Here is an 18,560-nt window from a genome sequence, read left to right as displayed (position 1 = left end):
CACTGTACTGGCCAGAGCCAGTCCTGGGGTAAAGATCTAATAGCTATATTGAACCTGTTCATTCCAGATTGGCTTGAATTAAGTTCAGAAGGAATTTGAGCCTGGGATTTCTCCTGGCCAGGCCTATACTTGAGTCTATTGCACAGAAAAAACTCAGATTTTGATTTCCTGGCCCCAGGTAGCGTAACAAAATTGTATTTTCATGAAAACATTTGAAAGAGCTTGGATTTTTTTTTGGTTATCCTTCTGAAGCCAGGGAACCAAAATGGGAACCAATCCCTCCTCCTTCCCAAGTCCTGAAGTGGACTCATTGTTTGATGAACTTTATTTAGCACCTCTTTGGGAAGGTCGAGGCAGCAGGCTGGCAGATTTCTGTCCATCCATCTGTCAGAGCGCTCTGTGCTGCTTCCCCAGACCCATCATTAGCCTTTTGACCAATGTCACTTTCTGGTGTGAACTTTGCCTCTCAGAGTCAAGGCTTGGCAATGCCTTTCCTTTTTCCACTCTTTCCCTCTCTCTGTTTCCTCTTTCCTACCTGTAACTTTCATCTACTTCGTCCACCAGATGCCTTCCACTTCCCTTAATGCCAACTCTTTTGCTTCTTGAGTGTGACTGTGACTCAAGATCTTCCTTCAGGACTCCTCACTCTGAGCAGGACCTTCCAAAGCTCTCTTCCTTTACAAAGAGCCTACAAGGTATCTATACATTCACAGAAATTGGATTCATCTGGCTTAGATCCTCTTGGTGCTGATAGCCATTAAACCCCTTGCATTTTGTAAGGCACTGCACATCACAGGAATCCTATAAAATCAAGAGTAATAACAGTCAGATTGATACCCTGGAGGATTCTGTCGTGATGCAGCACGGGGGCTGCCTGCTGCAATTCTCTGGTTTTGACCCCTCCATAAGATACCTTTACAGTTAAGAACAACCCTTTTATTGCTATCAGCCTTGCTTAGTAGCTAGGCAAGCCATCCCTCGGTTCCTCCTACTCATAAGTATTTTACTCTACCCCAGAGCATACCCCTGATTTATAGTATTTATAAAGAATCCAGATACTAGTTCCCAACTATTTACAATCTGTAAATTTACTGTAGACATGACCCAGTGTAACTGAGCAGTGAGGAGAGCTGGTATAAGAACAAAAAGGCTGGATAGCTTATCCAGGATATGGGGAGAGATTCTGGCTTGCGCTGCTTTTTTCTGCTTTGTAGAGTCCCAGATAAACTCTGTGATGTGCCAGCACTCAGTGGGAAGGAAGATGCTTGATTTATTTCTTGCAGCAGACTGAGGGAGTGATCAGCTCCCTCATCAGCCTGACTAAAAGTCATCTCAGTAGGGAGTTATTTCACTTTTAGGGGTGTTAAAATGACTGACGTTATATCCTGAAGAGGGAAATGCAGGGAATTCTTATGGGTTCACACATTTTGATGAAAAATCAAACACAATGGAAACAATTTCCTGTTTCGAGAGAGATCTATCATTGGCACAACTGTTGAGTTTAGCAAAACTAACAAAAATGCATACATGGTTTCAGTTAATACACTGTAATTAACAAGTAGGCTTCGATCTACAGCATGGGGCAATCAAAATGCCCTTGCTCCTCCAGCTGCTCTCAGCAGTTTCAGTATCGGATGAGAATCACAGGGACCTGAAAGGAGAACAGCAAGATGTTACTTGGAACAGGGCAGGTTAAAAGAAATGGGGAAGAAACAACCCCATGAACTTCTGAGTACCTTTCCCTTTCTTCACAGCATCTACAGAAATAATGCAAGGCTTTACTCAGTCATGAAGCACGGAAAGTTGGTGATAGCTGAACAAGCAAATGTGGATACGCCAGTTGACCTGAGATGAGGAAGAAATGGGAGGGCATGGCTCTACGAGGTGAATGATGGTGTAAATTAACAAAACATCAGCTGCTCCATGGAAACTGCTCTCCTCCATATTCATACCGCAGGGCACGCACATCTCCCTCAGACTGGGGCACATTACTCATACTGGACCTGGGATAAGAGTACACACTTGGCCAGTAAACCCACGCCCCATCTTGCCTCCTGGTAACTTGTTTGTACAGCTAGGCATGGACTTACAGGCCTGGTCCTCCCAGTTGATCTGCCCTGATGGGCTCTGTCCCCTGCATACACATGGATCATGCTGCACTAGTCCACACAGGGCCACCAGCAATGCAGGAATGAGAGTCCTGGCTGAAGCCACTTGCGTTGTAGGTATGTTACTCTCCCCATGCCCCAATCAGATGAAGGCTTGTCCAGCACAAGGCTATTAAGATCATTAAGGACATGGCTGATATCAGCATAGTGAGAAAGGGAAAAGAGGAGGAGGACAAATTTCCTTGCCATTGGCTATATATTGCCTTAATATAACCCTTTGTTTAGCTTTTTCATGCAATTCTAGCAAATTATGCTAGCATTAGCCTAGCAAATGCATTCAAAGAACACATACAGCCGTGAATGGCAATATACTCTGTACTGTGAGTAGCATGCTTTCTGCAAGACAAACACGCTTTGCTGTGCATGCAGGATTGACAGAAACATTCTCCGAAACCCAGATGCCGTCAGGCATTACTGAGGACAGAAGAAAACAGCAAATCACAGGCTCACCTCACTGAAAGAGTCACACGTCATTCAGGGGAGAGAGAGACAAACTGCAGTGGCTTACACAGCAAGCACTTCACTGGAGAGAGGGTAGAGGCCAATCTTCATGGATTCCCTGAGCAAGTAAACAAACACAAGTACCATCAGTTGGTTTAGTCACTGCAGCATTTCCACAGCCACCCTTAAATTGATTAAAGATCAGACGTTTCAAACCTGGATGCCTAATGCAAAGCACCCAGATCTCTCTTCAGACAGGTCATCGGACTGTCTCTGATTTTTAGTGCTGTTGAGCTGCAGGTAGTCAGCCTTTCTCAAAACCAAACCACTTTCTGAGTTGCCTAAAAATGACATAGGTTTTTTTTTATTAAAATTTTTAAGACTACTTGGACAACATTGGCCTAGGCTTACATTTGCTGATCATCTTTGAAGTCTCCTGTACTTGTCAAATGCCACATGAGCACATGCTGAAGCATAAACAGAACAAATTCATCTTGCTGGGGTGTTCCTATTGTTTTATCCTTGCTCTCTGTTAGCAAATGTTGCAGTAATGCTTCAAAGAAGCCCGTCTGCCTCTGCATCAGGTTACTCTACAAAACTTTATTAAAAAAAAAAAAAAAAAGAGGAAAAAAAAAAGACTTATTTGCCTCAATAGCACATCCACCAATGCACAAGAAAGTATTTCCAGAACACAGTATTAAATTTATATGTCCATCCTCACTTTCTTCATGCTTGCTCATAAAGCTGATCAATAATCTCAGCCCAGTTGTTAGGGGAAATGTGGAGCCATGTGCTATAAAGTCATAACGGAAGATGATGTAGGAAACGTATACGAGTGCTGGAGAGTGGAAACACCCATGCAGTGGAGCTCGAGATGGACATCAGCTCATGGGTACGTTCTCAGCTTTCTCTTCCTCACCGCCTGGTACTTCTGCTTTGAGTGTGGAGTGGAAACATGAAAGCAGGCTGTGCACAGATGCATGCACCCTGAGCCCGGCGAGCCCCCACTGTTTACAGCTGCATGGCAGGCGTGTGCAGCACTCTGCTCATGCTAGGCGACATAACACCTTCACCACACGAGCAGAGGAGTTGGCACACAAGCACTCCTAAATGAGTGCGGCTGGCGTATGTGGTCTGATTTCTTCATTTGTCAAACTAGAAAAAAGAAAAGACAGACATAAACGACGCATAAGGCAATCAGCTAAGGACCTGGCATGACCTTCTTGCTGAGATTTGAGGATGATAGTGTATTAGTCCATGAATGAGTAGGTTTTATGGCTGTAGGATGCAACTCTGCTATCATGCTCTTGATCTCACAACTGCTGCCCAGACCTCCTTTTCCACACTGTGCACAGCCCAGTGTGGAGAAGTGAAGGAGCTCAAGCGCGGAGGAATGGCTGATGCACTCTCCAGTTTGACTGCTACATGCAATATGGGTGCAGAAGGTGCCTTCCTAAGGGGTCCTGAGACCTCTGTATTACAGACACCATTGACATGAGCTATTTGGCCCAGGAACTTCAGGGAACTTGCAGATTTTGCTGCTGAAGGCAAGTCTAGGTGTTAGTTGAGAGAAACCAATTTACATTGGTTTCTCTCAGCCAACATGAGCACATCCCACACAGTGCCTTGATCTGGACTCTTCTGAAGTTAGAGCAATAAAACTTCCGTTGGCCTCAAAGAGCTGGGCAAAGAGCCATATCTTTCAAGATGCTGAAAAGTCTCACATTTCAGTGGTCAACACCTTGTCCGGGTGACTCATTTGACCAGAAAGAGATGGTCATCTGGTGGTGTAGCTACAATGGGGGAGTGCAAGACAAAAGATGGGTCCTTACTGGAACGAAGCTAGCAAGGCTGACTGATTTTTTTAAGCACAATAGATGGATTTGAGAAAGGCTGAAGGCAAGGTAGGAAGACACCGAGCTGATGCAGAAAGCCACTACAGCTTCTCCCACCGTGCTCTTGAAGCATGGACTTCTAGGCACAAATGTTCCTGACAACTGGCTCTCTGTGCAGGGGGGGAGAGCTACAGCCAAACACTGCATTTTAGCATGACTTCTGACTAGGGAAAAACATTCCATTTATTTCCTCTTTCCCTTCCCTCCCTTTTAATAATTTGGGGAGATCTGTACTATTTGCACTAGTTCCTTGCTTACTGAAAGACAATTTGATTTACTTCTGAGAGAATTAATTAAATGCATTATGTATAATCTAATTTGCATATAAAAATACTAATAGGTCTATTAAAGTCAAATAAATACAAGGATACATACTTCACAGTTTTGACTAACCCTGTGAGGAGAACTTGTATAAAAACCATGGTACTTCAATGTGTTCTTTACCACTGACATATTATTAGCATGAAGGAGTGAAGAGAAATTAAAGACTAGATAAATAGAAACTGTCACTTCTGCTAACTCGTACGCAAAGGGAAGGTTTTACCACTGTGGCTCAGAAATAGCATCAAAATAGGGAATGATATAATGCAGTTACAGGAGAAACATTCTGAGAGAAAAAGCTTGGCTATGAACATGAGGTATCATATTCAATATAGTATTTCTCATTATAGAAATTATATATATAATCATATATATATATTTCTCTTATATGATATAGCACAGTACTACAGATAAATGGAGTCTAGTCCATGCAGCTAGAATCTGTAATACACATAATTTGGAAATGCCTAGCACTAAGCTTTGACATAAATAACCTTAAACTGTTTGTCAGATATCAAAAGGACTGACATGCAGCAGCACTAGCAGCGTTCGAAACATTGCTTTGAACAGTTTCATTGTTAATTCTAAGAACTCCTGCTTCATTTTAAAGATTTCTTTTAAATCTCCTCCCTCTCACACACACACAGATTTTCAGTTTTCCCCACTAATTTTGGAGAAAAATGCAATATACTACTTCTTTCACCTTTCCCCCCTTGAGTTTCTGGTTTCATTTCAAACTTTTATGTCTTCAGTAGAGAAGTAACTAGGATCTGAGTCTGTCAATGCAAGAAGGAAAGGTCTGTGACCTGAAGGTCCATATTTTTGCAGAGTAGTGCTGTTGGGCATCACTCCTATAATGAGGCCTGACTGTGATGCAAGTGGTGTTCAGTACATTATGCACAGTATGCTCCTGCAGATGTCCCTAACTTGGGAACCCAAGGCATCAGCCACTTTTGGAAATTTAGATTTATACCTGTGCCCCAGCCTTACACCCTTGAATAAGAGTGATTGCCAGCACACAACACAGTAGCAAGCCCGGGTAGGGAGTTTTCTGTATCTCTCTGAAATCAAAACACATTGTTTACTTAAAGTTCAATAGGACTTAAGGTCTAAACCTCACTTTGCTCTGCCAGAAAAACCCCCCCATCAAATAGCACTTCATTGCTTTCAACTGTAAATTGAGCCCCTCAAAATAAAGAACAGTAGCTCATTTGGAGATGGGTAATATTGCTGCTGGTTTTCAAAGATTTCCCGCAGAAAGACTTATGGCACTGTTCCTACTTATGGTTTCTTATTAACACTCATTTTTGGGACCCCGATTTCCGATATCTATATTCTTCATCTACTTTAAGGGTATAGTCAGACTTGCTCTTGCTGGCTTGGGTTATAAAGATACCGCACCTAGCTGCTCACCACCTCACCCTGAAAACATAAGCTGCACGATAGGAATATAAACATAAGAAGCAGGATAGGAAATAGGTACAGGTGGAACGATGCCAACACATCTGACAGGCCTGTAACCTCCTCCCTCAGGTAATTCCCACCAGTGGATGTTAAGAATAGTCAGAAGTTGTGACATGTTAATGCAAAAAAGCTGCAGCTGGGAAAGCTCATCTGGCACCATGTTCTCAGCAAGTTGTAAATCACACTAGAAGCCTGTGGAAAAGCTGGAAGGAGAATCCGGATCTCCGGATCCTCACCCAGGTGCTTTAATCTTGGTATTCTGGCTGATAAACATAGTCATTAAACAAACTGTCAACTTCCATCTTGTAGGATGCCAGTATTGGCTGAGAGCCCTATTCTGAAAAACATACTTTAATTAAACAGTAATAGTCCTCTTAACTTGCTCAAAGAACAGTTTCATACTGTAATCCAATTCCGTAGAAACACGGTAAACTTGAGATAGCTAAAGGCACTGAATTCAGGTCATTTACACTGCTTTCAGTGAATGCCTCTCAATCTTTATAGAAATACGCTTCAACAAGTTAGCAGATTAGATTTAAGGAGGATATATTTTGTAGGGCAAGGGTATGGTTAACTGGCTTGCCAGGTGTTAGCCCTCCCAGCGTGCCTTGCCGAAACCACAGCCTGAGCTCGGGGCACACAAGGCAACATCAGTGGCTCTCCCTTCTATCGGGAGACTTTAAATGAGATCCCTCCACAGCGAGACCGACCTCTCATCGCTTTACAGGATGCAGAAGGAGATGCCCTGTTTCACTGTAGCCTTTTTCAAACATATCCAGCACTAGGATCTCACTAAAAATGTTTCCACACACTGCAGCCAGTCATACAAAGCTGACGGCGCAAGGAATACAAACCACAAAAAAGGGACGGTATTTTGCAGGCAGGGCATCTTCATGCCACTCTTCACAGGACACTGAACCCAACAGCTGCTTTCAGAAGTGAGCACTGGGGCTCTAATCTGCGTTCACTGTACAAGCAACTATAGCACTTTCAGATGTGGCTGGTTAAAGCTGATCCGTTTGCTTGTGCATGAGAATAGCTGAGGCAGGGACACAAGCACTGACTCCATCCCATCTTCAGGTGAAGGGAGAAGGACTGGCAGCAGGAGTCTCCTCCATGAGCGGTGACATAAATGGCCGGGGTTAAATCTGCCGGAGTCCCCTTCTATACCATCAAAGACAAGGTGAAAAAAGGAGGCCTTAGAAGACCTAAGTACTTGATTCAGGGGACCCGGCGAACCAGGGGCAGAGCTAAAATTGAAATGCAGAAGTCTTCACTCAGGCCCTTGTTTTAACCCGCAGATTGTGCTTTTTTGTGCTCAGCTACACTTACACCATTTAACTCGGTGATGAAGTTTTGCATTCAGAAGAAATGCCTGACTGTAGCTCACACCAGCCTCTGGTGATATACAGCAGCTCTTTTTTGAAACTGAGCAGCATGCAGGTTTACTGGAAGAGGAGATGGATCAAATTTAGTGCTGTTGGTCCTTCACAGATGAACCCTCATACCTGCATAAAACACTGCTGCCTCCAAGGGGTCTCCAGGAAGACCTGCCAGTCTACCTCTTTGGATGTGACAGCAAGATCTGTGACTGTATGTGTCTCATCTCAGAATTGTAATGCTTTGGTGGTTTTAATGAGAAGAACAGATGAGCAAAGTCAGTTTTCATCACAGTGTGGATTCCTTTGCTACTAAGGAGGGGGAAGCAAACATTTATAGTAAAGGGTAAATAAAGTCATCAATCTCAGTACCTAGTATTTTAAAATGTCTAGCATGTAGATAACTTGGCAAATATGTTAAAAGCTAGGAACAAGGCAATCAGAAAACACGCGAACAATAATCATTATTTATGACTTCAGAAAATAAGGTATCACTTATCTAAATTAGAGCTCTATGTCACATATGCTAGATGAGACAATCTGCTATGTCTCATTTGCAGCATTCACATCACAGATTAATCGTTGCTTAATCACACTGTGGCAATAGCACTCCTTTTGGGATCTTAGCATATTTCATGTTTGATGTCAAGAAAATTTATTTAGAGCTATTCTACAAAGCCTGAGCAAGCGCTTTCCAGTTGGTGGAGCAGGAAGTATGCAGGTAGAGCACAGGTTTAGGAATGATCATTAAAGAACAGAAATTCTGTTCTGCCAACTTATGTTTTTAACATATTTTCAGAGCTGTTTAATCACCTTCTCCTCACTTCCAAAAGCGCAATTCTCATTTGAAAAAACAATTAAATAGACACTTATTTTCCTTCAACAAATCTGTTCCTTGTGTACGTGCAGAGTCCTACATTGTGGCCTTACCATCTGCTGGAGGTCTTATTATTTTCTTAGACTGACATTCTAAAGAAATGAAGAATATGTGACCATACGGAGCAAGGGTTCCCTACTAATAATTCTGAAAGACACTGGCCATATTTGTACAGCCCTATTTGACAGGGTGTTAGAAATATCAAAGAGATCTTATAATGTCCCAAGGTTTGTTAAACTAGGTGCCCTGGGAGAAAAGAAAGTCCTTACTATTTGTCTTACATAGGAGACAAGCTGCAGTGTCCATCCTATGTTATTCACACAGCAAAGAGTATATGTAGGAAAGAGTGCTTAAGAATGGCCAAGCAGCCTGCAGCTGGCATGAGAAAAAGTTAACATAAGTAACTTATGATGAAACCTGCTCTCTTCTGCAATAAATAATGAGAAAAGCAGTTATTAATGTGTGACTTCAGACTCCCTCGTCAGAAGAGCAGAGGATAAGGAAAGCCAAGGAAAGTGTCCTTGGTAAGATACGGAAAGGCATGTAATTCCTGAGTGAGGAAAAGGATCCACTGAAGAAAGCAGAGGCATTATCAGCCTCAAACAAAAACCAGGGTAGATTAAAAGAGGGTGACCAGAGCAAAGACCCTATGAACACTTTGAACTTAAAGCTGAATTCACATGGACCTCTGACTCTAGGTTCCTGAGACTCTCAGAACGTCCGACCAATGAATTGTTATTGAGGCCCACATGTTCCTGCTTAACTTTGCTTAGTTGTGTATGTATCTAATAAACCTAGTCTGCTAGAGGATGAACTAGGTTACTTGACTGCTCAGCTGCCCACTACACAGATTTATAACTTCAGTTAACAGTGAGAAAAAAAAACTAAGTCCAAGGTTGCAATCAGCCACACAATGCATATCCTTAGAAAAGCAGGCTACATTATCTTCAGGGCTTATCAACCTACTTATTATTCCTGCAAAACTAAAACAGATCAGAAAATATTCAGAGCTGAGGGCCATGGACTCTACTCCATCCCACAGCACAACAGAAAGTTTCAGTTGGGCAAGTTTACTGAAAGCAGCAGCTCAGCACAGGGGTCTCTACAAACACAGACCACCCAGCGGAAAGCGTAGTCCGAGTGGTGCAGCTTGACAGTACGATGGCTTTCAGATCCTACATTAAGTCTAAGAAAAAGCTTTCTTGCAACCTGAGTACGTTGCTTTTCAATGATCACTTTTCAAATCTAAAGCGTATTTACTCAATCCAGCAGCTTTCTGTGAGACATCACACAACCCTCAAATCCTCTACACAACCCCACCTCTGCACAGGGCAAGCAGACACAATACAACTCTCCTTTTTCTCTTGGCCAGCCTGCCTACCCCAGGATCTATAAAGGCTGAAGTATTTCTAGCCTTCATGGCTCACTGAAGGTCTCATCTGAGAGTCCTGGGAGCAACACAAAAGCTTTAACCCCATCATCTAAGTTTCTCAATTAATTTCACATATGTAGGACATCAGTTCTAATGCCACAATAATATGATCCATACTGTGAATGGAGGTCTGGTGACACTGTATTTAAAACAGAAATACAAAGCTGTTTGATTTTTTTTTTTTCAGAGCATTGTTTGGATTACAAATCAAGCTTCACACTAACATTCCTGGTTTGAGACTTCCTGTAAATTGCTATGACTGAATGAAGCAGAAAATAGCCTCACTTTAAGCAATTAATTTTGCATACTGCACTTCTTCTGTGTTTCCCAAATTAAACTAAGAATTTGGATTGCAATAAGAAACATGTACTAGACAATGTACATCTGACAACCAGTTACATGTTTAATAGAGACTCATTTTCCACTCTCAAAACTGGGTGAAAAAGAATAACAATTGCAAATAAGATCTGGAATCAAAAGCCTTTGACATTCTCCTTTAAAACCTGTCAGTAAAACAGTTACAGAAATAGCTGGGAACACTGTAGTGCACTTATCTTACAAATTTATGTAGTTTCCTAGAAGAATGATAGAAACCTCCATAGTAGGCACCATTAATATTAGAAAGAAGCTGTACATTTGGTGAAATTCCAAGGGAATTCTGTAGGCTACTGACCCTTTTTGGGAGCATATTCCAGAAGAGATTACAGACTGTCAAGCTTACATCACTGCAATGACTGCTGTATGTGTAAGATAATTAAAAATAGATGCATACCTACTACCCCAAAGTCTCAGAAGACAGGATTTTTCTTGCTTCCAGATTGGAACAAAAAGTTTGTTTGAAAAAAAAAAAAAACATCGTATAGTACACAATGGTTAAGAGAGTCTAGAAACAGAATCAGCTTAAAAGCTAAGCAAAACCCGTATCAGTATCCCAGGATAGATTCATCCCAAAGCAGCTCCTCTTCTGTTTTGCCATCTGGCTGTGGCTTCTTTTTATCTTTTTTGTGCTTTTTGCTCTCTTTCTCAGTAGGGTTTTCTTTGAGCCTTTTGTCTTTGTAAGATTTTGATTTCTTCTCATTTATCAAGTCTATGTCCACTTTCATTCGCTTTTGCTTCTCACTTTCCTTTCCAGAATCTTCATCTTCGCTATTTTCTTTTCTTTTCTGCTTTGTGCCTTTTTTCTCATACTTCGGTTCTTCACTGATATATTTTTCCTCCTCAACATGTTTTCCCAGAAGTTTCTGTTCTTTTCTGTAGGAGCTGATAGCAGTTTCAGCAGACACAAGTTCACGGCAGTCATTAGATTTGGCAACTGATAGGCCAAAGTCCTCATCTCTGATGGAGGCCACCTCAGGTGCTTGCTTTTCTGTACAACATTCCACGTTATAGTGACAATCAGGCACCTTTTCTGGTGTATTCTCACAAGCTGATGACTTTTCCCCAGTATTTGTAGGTGAGTGTGTTTCTGAGCAGAGGCTGGAATGCTGGGCTTGTTCATACGTAAAGTTTGAAGGTAAAACTTCACCAGGGTCACTTCTTCCTTCAACATCTTTATCTTGAAACACTTCCTCTTCTGTCTTTCTAAAAACTGGTTTTGATTCCAGACCTCTAGTTTTCTGTACTTTAATGTAATCTGCTAGTTCATCTTGAAAGGAGTCATAAGTTTTCTTTGAATTCTTCATGAGACTGACAGCCACTGTTTCTCTGCAAGAAATGGATAGAAAGTCTTAGCTATTAATAGTAATCTATTTGCTTAGGGCCTGGTGATTTAAAAAAGTCAGGAAGGTAGAAAGACATACATGATAATACACAATTTATATTTCCACAGTTAGGAAAAGAACATATTTCAAGTGTGTTGCTCTGTATAGCCACATGTACCCTGCTATATACGATCACAATTGTAAAGTCAGCTGAAGTTATAGGGGACAGATTCTACCCTTTGTGAAACTGAAAATCTGGAGTAATTTCATGAAGACCAAAGGACCTTTTTTGTGACATGGGACACTGTGAGAGTAAAAGATGCTTTTAAAATGACTGCATAGATTTTTAAAACTATTTTTTAAAAAGAAAATTTAACATCCTCTCTCATTAACTAATCTCTTATTAGCTGCAGATATTAAACAATTACCTAACACACTGACTGTCGAGTTACAAAGACACCCATTTGTGTAGGAGGTTCATTCTGTTGAACAGTTGCATTACAGTTATTTCAGGCAAACTGAAAGACTTCACAGCAGAAACAAAACAGAATGGAAGCTAAAAAACTGGATTGCCAGAAAACACAATAAGCATGCTCCCAAGGCAAAACTAACTACTAGTTTATATTTTACTCTCCATTTCCTCAGGCTGGAAGATAAGGTGGTTAGATGACAAAGATACCCTCATTGGGAAGAGCAGCTCCAAAGACCCATCCCTTAAATGCATCTTGCGCTGTCTTAATTCACCAGCTTTATACATTCATTTTGTTAAAATATAAATAACTCTGTAGCATTTACCTGCACTCCTGTGTTTTTTGGGGACTCTAATTTCATTAACTAAACAAACATGTAAAGTCATATCAGTAATATGCCAGTCACATTATTGCAGTTACATTAATATTGCACCCTATCTTAAAATATGTCTTATCAAAATACCTAACACGAAAACAATCTTGGTACTTGGCCTACATTTACACAGCAGTCTCCAACACGTATATCTTTACTCATCAATGAATAAATCACCACAATATCCATTCTTCAATTAACACAACCTACAACTCCTTTTCTGGGTCAAAAAAAAAAAAAAATAGAGTACAGAGCTATCATCTAACCCATAAATCATCCTATGCCAAACATAAGATGTTTTGTTGATGGGTCAATGGAAACTTGGCACTTTTCTGGATTAAGGTCTTACTTTCTGTGTCAACAGGAACCTCACAGCACAGACCATTCCCTCCTAGACTGAGCCCTGAAGATACCAAGAATAGATGCTGCTGTCCCCGGATAGCAAAATAAGCCGGAAAAACTGTGTAGGTGTCAGGACCTTTCCTGTAGACTGCCATTGAAGATGTGACTGTGGGACCTCCAAGACTGAAGTTCGGTTAGAAGTATAACGTTTAAATGGACAGTACCCCTTAAAGCCAGCACAAAAAATACAGAGTAACTAGTCAAAGTCACCTAAGAGCAAACAGCAGGGCTAATAAAGAAGGCAAGCTCTTTCACAGAAACTTGGAAGTACAAACAACAGATGAAGAGTGACAAGAGACTTACCTAGTCTGGTGCTTATTTCCTTGCATGTGGGACTGGTACATTTCTATAGATGTAAGTGTGATGTTACATATAGGACATATGTAATGACCAACCCCAACTGCTGAAAAGAAGGGAGCTGTAGGTTAGCGGGACTTCAAATAAAAAGGCAAAACTCAAAGCGCATCATGTTTCCTCCCCATGCAAGAGTCATAATATAATGTCCCCATAAACAGCTTTTAGAGACAGATAAAGTTCTCTGATGCAATGTATTTCCATTTTACACTAGAACAGTATTTATGAAGGCAGCTGGTGAAGCACAGAGTTGCAGGATAACCACAGTCTAAACATTAACAAAGAGAGTATTTCTGATGATTGAAATGATCCAAAATAACTCTTGTACACTGTTATCAAGTTCTGATGAAAATGAACTATACTGAAAAATTAAATGCTATTGTAAATACCTGACTCAGAGCAAGCACTCACAGACACCAATCCTGTCGATCTGAATTTAATTCAAATAAGAGCAGTTTAAACATTAGCTGCTCAAATGTTCATGCAGTGTTAGTTCAACCCTGGGCAGAAGATGCTGAAGGAACTGTCAATACAGTGCATTATGAATACAGTATGCAGAGCCCTCCGGCAAATATAAGATAGGAGATGAGGAAAACCTTGTGTCATTTCCCCCTCTCCTACAAGCTGTGCCATCCATAGATCTAAATATATGGAAACCAGTGAGGAACTTTTTCCCCCCGCACAAACCCAAGAGCTTCATCCATTAGTAAAATGCAGCATTAATTCCAATGGGCTATCGCTTTGCATCAAAAGGTACTATTTTGTTTAAGTTACAGCAGGATTTACTTAGGGAGAGCTGGTTTACGCTAACAATGACTTTTGATTATCAACTAGGATTTTGAATTCCCTGCTAAAGAAAGGATCAACAGCTCTGTCACACAGGACCAGATGATGCCCCACTGAAGCTGATGGCAGTGGCACTGGTACAGGAACAAGATTTGGGCTTTGGAAAATGCTTCAGGAAAGATATAGACTAACCAAAGACAGTCCTCAGGGGAGGCCAGAGAACAATGACAGTCTAGAAAACATATTTTGCTTATGTGAGAAGACCGAAAGAATTATGATGATCAGTTTGGTGAACAAAGGATTAAGGTAAAACATGACACCAGTTTTCAATTATCTAAAGAATGTGACAAGAAAAAAGGAAAGGAATGATCCATTTCCTGTCTCTACTTCTTGCTCTGTGCACAGTGAAGAGACACACTGTGGTCAGAGAGAGTTAGGTTAAATGTCAGTAGAGGGTTTTAAGATTGAGAAGATAAAGATTGAGAACTCCCGGCATATGTTGTCTGTGGAAGCAGTGGAGTTTCCATCAGAAGCTTATACAAGCTTCACAGACATATATATATATACAGACACAGTTGGTCAACCCTTGGGTTGGGAGATGGGGCTATTTTTTATGATCCTTTGAATTTGACTGCAGAGCTCAGTGAGGACTGGATTTGGGTCTCCAAGTCAATAGGAAATATTTTCCAACCTAAAGCTGTCAGAGACGGAGAAGTTTAGCAGTACACAGAACAAACAGAAAAAAAGAAACAAACTTGTTCTATAGCACAGGAGAAGCCTATCATTTCCTTGCACAAATCAGAGCATTTTATTGCACTGACAGCTGAGCACTCAAGCAACACTCAAGAGTCTCTGTAATACTTCTTCACGTCCTGCTTACCATTTGTGTTGGATTCTGCAGGGACAGTTTCGTCTCCCAGCTCCTCCATCATCTTTTTACGTGCTTCGTTTCTTCTGTGTTTCTTACCAACATAGTGCTGATGGGCCATCAGTGGATTATTGAAGGGAGCACAGCAGAGCTTGCAGTACTTGTCTGGATCATTTAACTCTAAATTTGTGCTGGAGGATGATGAAGACTCTTCAGCTTTTGAAGTCAGCAAGGGCTTCTCATCTGAGGGCTTCTGTAAAGCTGGAGACGTGGAAGTAGAGGATAAACCTGCTGATAGCACAACAAAGTAAAAGCTGGAACAATTCCATGGAACAAAATAAGTGACTGCAGAACTACAGGGCTAGAAAGGAGAACAGCCTGCAAGAGACTATAAAATCTCTTGTTTTTTGCAAGGATGTGAGAGTGTAGACTGATAAGGGACACAACTCTGGAGTATTCAGAAACCCCACCATCAGATAACAGCATTAATCAGCTGTTTTTGATGATTGGTCACTTTACGGTCCTTATACAGTCCAAGAGGAGGGATTTACCTCGCATAACATGATTCAGAGCACCTACGCTATGCTCCATCTTGTTCAGCATCTTCTACATGACTAATTCCAGTTAAGGGTTGCTCATGGACTGATTGTTTTTTAATTTAACACATTAATTTATCAAACAGACCAACATTTGCTTTGGGTTGCAATGAAATTCTCAGAACAACAACAGACACTGTTCATTAAAAAATTTGAGATGTTTGCCTTTAGTTTCAGTCAATGAAAAATGAGGAACTGGAAAGCAAGGATCCTTTGTTGCAGAACTGCACAGAGCACTGTCTTTGTTTATCCACCTAATGAGTTCTCACATGGCAGCTCCACAACTTTAGCAGAATGGGAAAGCATAGAGACATAGCAGGTGTAGGAAGATACTTCACTATATTTGTTTCAGAGAGTGACAGGCAAGCACATGCACTTGTAGAACCTAATTGTTTAGTTACGTTTAGTTACTCACCAGAGACAGGCTGCATTCGCTGAGCTGACATCTGGGCTTGGTCTCCTGATAATTGCTTCAGCTTTTTAGCATGGATTTTTCCCAAGTAATGAGACAAAGCAACAACTGGGGAAGTAAAAATCATGTTGCAGAGATTGCAGTACTTGTTTTTGTCCACTACTCCACTTCCATCCTGAAAACAGGCAAAGGCAAGCTCAGTTACAGGCATTCACTGAAGTACAAGGAAACATTTTAGTGAGTGATCTGAAGGGGAAGAGTCACCTGAAAATTGATACAATCCGCTTTCTTCTGTTTTCCATGCTCCTGCCTCTCTTCTTTCTCACTGTGCATTTGAATGTAAAGCCGAACTTTCTGAGCATGTTTTTTGCCCTGGAAAGAGACTAGAATTATCCCTGTTTCATTAACAAGGAGCCAGGCACTGGTATATACAATGACTGGGATTTCATTTGTCAAAAACTGCTTTCAGCACTTACTGATCATATTTGTATAAAGCAGAGCCACAAGCAGCTAAAGGCCAGCTCATGTAACAATCCTGGTTTTTAGTCAATTACATAATACTTATCATTACTCTTAACATTTCGCCTCAGGCAGCCCTGAGTCATCTACACTCAACTCTTTGGGGAGCCAACAAATCCAGACAAGTCCCCCTGCAGACAGGGACACTACAACAGTTAAGGAGAAGACTGCACCCAGGTCACAGAGCAAGTCTGCTGAGCGTCCTTACCACAAAACCTTGGCGCTTGACATCAAGGCCATCCCGTATCGTGGCGCGGAGGACTGAATAGGAAGCCTAGTCTGCCTGTACAGTCAATGGAGAGCAACAGCTTTCCCTTCTAGGTGACTTAAAGCATTTCCAGCTTTGAACGATTCCAGCTTTTCCAGCTGAGGTGATTTCAACACCTCTCTACTGAAGATATGAGAGTCCAGGTACCTAAAATTAGGTGTTATGTACACTTCCCTTAGCTGCAGTTAGTTCTTAATTCTTAGATGCTCCCCCAACCCATAACCTTCACATTCCTGCACTTATCCACATGCCACAGTATACACTGGTATCCTTCCAATCAAAACAAGTAACTTGTCTTCTCTGATCTGATGCTTTCCAAGTGTCTTTCAACGATTTTGAGGTGCAGTCCAGGGTAGTATAGCAATATTACCAAAGAGAACAAGGTCCTATATCACACCTGGCTAGCCAACACAAGCATGACTGAGAAGAAAGAGCCAGTTATTTCCATATCAATTCTTTCTGTAATGGTGAAATCAGGTAACTTTACAACAGCGCCTATTATCCTCAACTGGATTCAGATCCAAGCAACAGAAATTCAAGCTGAGGGTCTGAACTCCGTGGAGTGCTGAGAGTACAACTCCTGCCCAAGTCAAACGGAACTACGGAAACACAATACCTCGCAAGACCAAGTTCTAATTAATACTCTGAATGGTAAGAAAGATCCTTGAGAGCAACTGACATTTTAAACTTTAATTTTTACCAGAAGAGAGAGAAGGAAAGAAATATCTGTGCCTGTAAATCTGCACACGCTCAAGATCAAGTTTCAAAATAAAGCATGCTTTCCCACATCTGTGGCAATATCCCAAGGCACACATTTGTTCTAAGAAATGCCTTCGGCATGATTCATACAACCTGCCTCACGCAGACACAGAAGTACAGAGAGCAGCGTGTGTGCCTCCCACGGTGCAGAGCCAGAAGGCATGGCCTCTCTCTGCTGTATCGAGCGTTGCCCCATGCCATCCATACGATCTGGGCAACGTGGTGCAGATCTGCTTCAACCACATCATGGCTTGAAGGAGTTTGGTTTCTTCTATAACCATGCTGCAATATGCAGGTGACTCCCCTTCACCACCAAACCCACAACTTTCACAAAGTTCAACTCTGCATAACGTCTAAGCCTAGGCTAAGCTTTGAGAAATTCACTATTAAAAGCTGTAAATGGCCTTTTACAACCCAATGCAAACCCCCCAAACAAACAAAAAAGCCCCAGTGCTTGCTAGGAGAGACCCTCCCTTGCCGCCTACCTCATAATGTGACATCCTTTGGGACTCAAACTGCAGCACTGCCCCGCAAACTTTACAGAAAGTGTCGGTAAAAAGGTCTTTCCTTGTTGCCTCATCTAAAATGCCATCTAAACGTAAAGAGCAAAGGGAAAAACCATCAGTTGTTAGGACACGATATATTTGCACGTCTCTTATACAAGATATTAACCACCGGTGAATATTCACATGCAGCGCAAGATAAGAGAACGGGATGAGGTTCATCCACTGGATCACACTGTGCCTGGTTGTGGCTTCAAAGGAATGGTGTAAAGCCAACTAAATCTTCCTACTTAAAGAAATATTACCTTGTGGACTTATGAAGTATTACTATAAGTGTGCCTGGACTTTAATAACAAAGACAACAAAGACTCTTCATAGGATTCACAGTCCACTTCAAATAGTCAAGTATTTCTGACATTGTGCCCTAAAAAGAAGGATTTTTACTGAGCTACGTCACACAGTTAGCTAAATATGGAAATATTCTTTAAAGCAGGGATTCAAAGACAGACAGGCAGTTGCTCAGTATATGAAAAAGGCCAAGGGGTCTCAGATACTTAGGAAGGATGTATCTGG

At 41.5% G+C, this 18,560-nt stretch overlaps 1 protein-coding gene across 4 annotated transcripts; it reads right to left on the bottom strand.

Moving 5' to 3' along the window:
• Positions 1–1,536: 1,536 nt before the first annotated feature.
• On the bottom strand, positions 1,537–18,064 carry KRCC1 (lysine rich coiled-coil 1). 4 transcript variants are annotated; one of them, XM_026064639.1, is made up of 9 exons: positions 17,970–18,064; positions 16,203–16,310; positions 15,942–16,113; positions 14,943–15,221; positions 13,226–13,322; positions 10,750–11,681; positions 3,021–3,764; positions 2,619–2,727; positions 1,537–1,651 (listed from the first exon to the last, which is right to left on the bottom strand). In XM_026064639.1, the coding sequence occupies exons 1-6, from the start codon at positions 17,982–17,984 to the stop codon at positions 10,901–10,903; spliced, it is 1,452 nt and encodes a 483-aa protein (XP_025920424.1). In that variant the 5' UTR covers positions 17,985–18,064; the 3' UTR covers positions 1,537–1,651; positions 2,619–2,727; positions 3,021–3,764; positions 10,750–10,900. The 4 variants fall into 4 exon arrangements, with proteins under 4 accessions (XP_025920424.1, XP_025920423.1, XP_025920421.1 ...); XM_026064638.1 differs by having other exon boundaries at positions 13,226–13,325; positions 14,943–15,218; XM_026064636.1 differs by lacking the exon at positions 3,021–3,764 and having other exon boundaries at positions 13,226–13,325.
• Between the last annotated feature and the right edge of the window lie 496 nt (positions 18,065–18,560).

Source organism: Apteryx rowi, unplaced genomic scaffold (assembly GCF_003343035.1).
Source record: "Apteryx rowi isolate R43461 unplaced genomic scaffold, aptRow1 scaffold_22, whole genome shotgun sequence".
Classification (NCBI taxonomy): domain Eukaryota; kingdom Metazoa; phylum Chordata; class Aves; order Apterygiformes; family Apterygidae; genus Apteryx; species Apteryx rowi.
The sequence above is the reverse complement of the archived record's forward strand: the minus strand, read 5'-3'. Positions and strand labels throughout refer to the sequence as shown.